This window comes from Etheostoma spectabile, chromosome 20 (assembly GCF_008692095.1).
Source record: "Etheostoma spectabile isolate EspeVRDwgs_2016 chromosome 20, UIUC_Espe_1.0, whole genome shotgun sequence".
Classification (NCBI taxonomy): Eukaryota; Metazoa; Chordata; class Actinopteri; order Perciformes; family Percidae; genus Etheostoma; species Etheostoma spectabile.
This window is the reverse complement of record NC_045752.1, coordinates 26,044,247-26,049,358: the sequence shown is the minus strand read 5'-3', so window position 1 is coordinate 26,049,358 and position 5,112 is coordinate 26,044,247. Positions and strand designations below refer to the sequence as shown.

At 42.0% G+C, this 5,112-nt stretch overlaps 1 protein-coding gene across 2 annotated transcripts in view; it reads right to left on the bottom strand.

Moving 5' to 3' along the window:
• The window catches only part of galcb (galactosylceramidase b), a 15,259-nt gene that overhangs the window by 9,176 nt on the left and 971 nt on the right, over positions 1 to 5,112 (bottom strand). The window contains exons 4-7 of one of the 2 annotated variants that reach the window (XM_032500631.1): positions 2,679 to 2,792; positions 2,206 to 2,345; positions 1,666 to 1,704; positions 1,338 to 1,465 (exon numbers count right to left, since the gene is read on the bottom strand). In XM_032500631.1, coding sequence (XP_032356522.1) covers positions 1,338 to 1,465; positions 1,666 to 1,704; positions 2,206 to 2,345; positions 2,679 to 2,792 — 421 coding nt within the window. The remainder of the gene's footprint in view (positions 1 to 1,337; positions 1,466 to 1,665; positions 1,705 to 2,205; positions 2,346 to 2,678; positions 2,793 to 5,112) is intronic. The other variant, XM_032500630.1, reaches the window with a different exon arrangement.

The following is a 5,112-nucleotide window of genomic DNA, read 5'->3' as shown; positions in this document are numbered from 1 at the left end:
ACATGATACACAAATCAGGCAAGGGATTGGCAAAGGTCCAAAAAGCAGGAAAATATACTGAGTACCTGCATCAGTGCACAATTACCACAACGCCCTGCGTCCACTCTGTGTGTGTCTGCTGGCAGGCTGTGTATAAGATGGCCGATTTATCCCGCCAGTCCTCAATGAAATAGTGGCATGTGTCAACAAGTTGGGTCCACTTGCTTGTGCAAAGTTTGCATTAAACTCCCAAGTAGAAGTACAAAGTACTAGTACAGGAACCAGTATGAACCTGAAAACGGTATATAATAATAGGCCTGGGCACCAAACTTGAACGCATACTGTACAAGATTTTCTGAGAGCAGCGATGTAAAAGGTAAGAATCAATACTGGATAATCCAACTAAAAAAGTAGGAATCAGATAATTGATTTTTCTGCCTAACCCTAGTGATTGTCTGCGGATTGGTCACTATGAGCGACGCCTTTAACTGTACACAGTTAATCAAAACATCAAAATAACCAGCTTTAAAATCTTAAGACAAAAAGCAACACGGTTTTATTTTTTCTACATGATAGCAGCAATATACTCCACAGTTAAATACACCAAAAGGTTTAGTGGTAGAAATGTCATGCTTAATAGGAAAAGACCTTTCCGTGCATATGGAGCTACTAAACAGGTACTAGCACATATGTGGGTCACCAATCTTCAAGTCCAACAGAAAAAAACAGCCACAAACATTCAGCTTTGATGGCACAGCAAGAAATCGCTGGATAAGAAATCTAGCAGTGGACATTTTACCATCTGTTTGGTCAATCAGTTGTCAGGGATCTCTTTAGTAAAATCACAGCACATGGCTGAAACACCAAACCTTTACATTGTAATTTCAATGTCATTGGGTGAACGACAGTGCCTGACTTGGACCAAAAATGTGCAGGTACCCTAGATAAGCAGTTGCGTGGCATCATTATCACGGGCCTTGGATGCGCCTTGGGGATATACCACTCACATGGGTTTGTGTATGCATTTCGTTACATACAATCAGGGATTGACATTAACTCTTTTGCTCACCACCAACTCTGGCTGGTGGTTTTCCCGCACTAGCCACTATTTTGTTCCATTATTATTGCTCCGGCCGTGGTCTGCGCACTGTATCTGGAGACTGGATGTGAGAGACGCGGTTACACACGTGTTTATCGGTGCGTACCTACTCAATAAGAAGTAAGGGTACTCATTTGGAAATAAATCACAAGGGACTCAGTACCGGCCCATTTCTGGCATTGGTCAAATGAGTGATTATGCAGTAAGAATTTATATATTGTGCCACCTCTGTGTGTGACATAAAGTCAGCTGTACTTACCCAATCACCTCAACAGACTTATTTAGGTTTGGGTCAACCATTATAGAATTAGCGATGCTCCAATCACCATCTGCTGCGATGATGCCAACACCAGTGAGACCAACTTTATCCAGTGTGTCCCGGAGCACCTTGGCAACAAAGAAATGTTCTCAGAGGAACCCAGCTACAACTTAAAATCCTCTCAACCAATCAGATTCAAATGTTTGGATACTACTCAATGTTGGTGGCTGTTTTTCTCCTTTAATTTACAATTTAGGCCAAGCTAACCCCCCATAATGCACATTTGTCGATCAAATAAGGACATTTTAAGATAGGAGGTTAAACTTACCTTGATGTACTTGTTGTCATAACTTCGCTCATTCCAGATCTGAATGGATGAAAGCGAATTTTAGTTACACAGCCAACCTGTCCAGGTTCATTTGGAATCGGCTGCTGAAACAAATCCCTCAAGCAGCATTACAAGTTCAATTTCTTCATGCAAAAGGGGTTGAATACAAATTCACTTTCAATTCAAGTCATTGTGTAACTGCACCCGAATATTTACCCGGAACATTGTCACCAAGTTACAAATTGTGCAGTATTTTCATAGCTGGCTATTATTCCTATTGGTTTTCAACCTGTCTGTTGGAATCCAACAGCCCAAAGTTGGGATGGAACTACAAAGACTAACTTGTTCAGGTAGCCAGCATCGAGGAGTCAGAGCTGTCCGTGGTAAGCGTGTTGTGCAACATTAATAATCGTCCGTGCAAAACACACTGCGCTGTATATAGCTATATGGATTTGAAAAAATGTGGTAACCCAGTTACTCGTTTCAGCCGGATCATGGAGCTTGAACAAGAATGAGATTTAAAAGTAAATGAGTACACACCCCAACATACTGAATGTCTAGGTCGTGGTGCTGCTTGGCACCAAGGACCCAGTTCACCACGTATTTTGCAGTGATGTCTGGGTAATTATAGGGCCAGTTCTTACCATGGCCCACCCAACCAGGAAATGCCCAGGGCAAACCTACATGAAGACACACACACACACAACAACACAGACACATGCAAGGATGAAGATGCATGGTTTACCACCAATATAATACTAATCTCAAACTAACAGCCTCATCTCTGCAATGCTGTTTTTATTCTGAATGCCCAGAATGCCCATGTGTTGTCTTTGTTACTTGAGAACACATAAAAATAAAATGTTAAAGGAATAAATTTTTTTTTAAAAAGCCTATATGTCACTTCCAACTGGGTGTTGTATATATCTGCAGAGGTAATTAAGTCATATTTCGACTTTAATTGATCTCAGTTCAAACAGCTGCATGTTTGAGCTTATGCTATACTTTCTTACCTATAAGTGTGATATTTGGGTTCCTCTTCTTGGCCTCTTTCATCAGCCACCACTCATACCCTCGGAAGTAGTTCTCATCATTCTCATAGTGCATGTGTGATGGCTCCGTTCCATCTTGGAAAAGATAAAAATCCAACGTAATGCCAAAACTTGTTTTTCCATCATGTCATTTATGGATCAAAGGTTTATTTTTCCAGACCATCACTGCTGCCCCTCATTTCCCCCTCTCCACATGCCTCACAGGCATTAAAACATGGAAGCAAAGACATTTTCTGAATGTCAACTGCCATAAGTCAGAAATGTTAATCATTGGCCTAGACTATTACCCACCACACCCAGGGTTTCACACTCATCATTGATGAGACATTGTGACATTTATGTCATCATCATGTCACAGGACATGATGGTGACATTGATGTCATCATCATGTCACAGGACATGATGGTAAATTGTCCATCTATTAGCACAATGGACAGTTTACCATCATGTCCTGTGTTTCATAATTCCCACCACACCCAGGGTTTCACACTCATCATTGATGAGACATGGTGACATTTATGACATTGATGTCATCATCATGTCACAGGACATGATGGTGCGATTGATGTCATCATCATGTCACAGGACATGATGGTGACATTGATGTCATCATCATCATGTCACAGGACATGATGGTGACATTGATGTCATCATCATCATGTCACAGGACATGATGGTGACATTGATGTCATCATCATCTCACAGGACATGATGGTGACATTGATGTCATCATCATGTCACAGGACATGATGGTGACATTGATGTCATCATCATCATGTCACAGGACATGATGGTGACATTGATGTCATCATCATGTCACAGGACATGATGGTGACATTGATGTCATCATCATCATGTCACAGGACATGATGGTGCGATTGATGTCATCATCATCATGTCACAGGACATGATGGTGACATTGATGTCATCATCATCATGTCACAGGACATGATGGTGACATTGATGTCATCATCATCATGTCACAGGACATGATGGTGCGATTGATGTCATCATCATCATGTCACAGGACATGATGGTGACATTGATGTCATCATCATGTCACAGGACATGATGGTGACATGATGGTGACATTGATGTCATCATCATCATGTCACAGGACATGATGGTGACATTGATGTCATCATCATCATGTCACAGGACATGATGGTGACATTGATGTCATCATCATCATGTCACAGGACATGATGGTGACATTGATGTCATCATCATCATGTCACAGGACATGATGGTGACATTGATGTCATCATCATGTCACAGGACATTATGGGGACATTGATGTCATCATCATCATTCACACAGGCATGATGGTGACATTTGATGTCATCATCATCATGTCACAGGATATGATGGTGACATAATGTCATCATCTCATCAACTGACACTATTGGTACACTGATGGTGACATTGATGTCATCATCATCATGTCACAGGACCTGATGGTGACATTGATGTCATCATCATCATGTCACACGACATGATGGTGACATTGATGTCATCATCATCATGTCACGACATGAGGGTGACATTGATGTCATCATCATGATGTCCCAGGACATGATGGTGAATTGATGTCATCATCATGATGTCACAGGACATGATGGTACTATTATGTCATCATCATCATGTCACAGGACTGATGGTGACATTGATTTCATCATCTCATGTCACAGACCGATGGTGACATGATGTCATCATAATCAGGTCACGGACATGATGGTGACATTGATGTCATCATCATCTGTCACAGGACATGATGGACATGATGTCTCATCATCATGTCACAGGACATGAGGGTGACATTGTGTCATCATCATCATGTCACAGGACATGATGGTGACATTGATGTCATCATCATCATGTCACAGGACATGATGGTGACATTGATGTCATCATCATGTCACAGGACATGATGGTAAATTGTCCATCTATTAGCACAATGGACAGTTTACCATCATGTCCTGTGTTTCATAATTCCCACCACACCCAGGATTTCACACTCATTATTGATGTCACCCCTTCGGCCCAAATCCACAACCCTGGAGTCATCTTTGATCCCACACATTTGTTCGTGCCCCACGGCAACCAAAACCGCCTCCTTCCACCACCGTAACCTTGCCTGCCTCAGACCCTCACCGTTACTTACTGCTGCAGAAGCACTCAGGCATGCATTTACAACATCCATACTTGACTACTGTACCAATATCCCCTACAGTACCACAAACAAAGTCCTCAATAAACTTCAGGATATACAGAACTCTGCCGCCCACCCAGTACCCTCACATGACCACATTACCCCAGTCCTCCATGAGTTCCACGGGTTCCCAGTTCAACACAGGATAAACTTCAAGATTGGAACGGCCCTTGAGCAAAACTC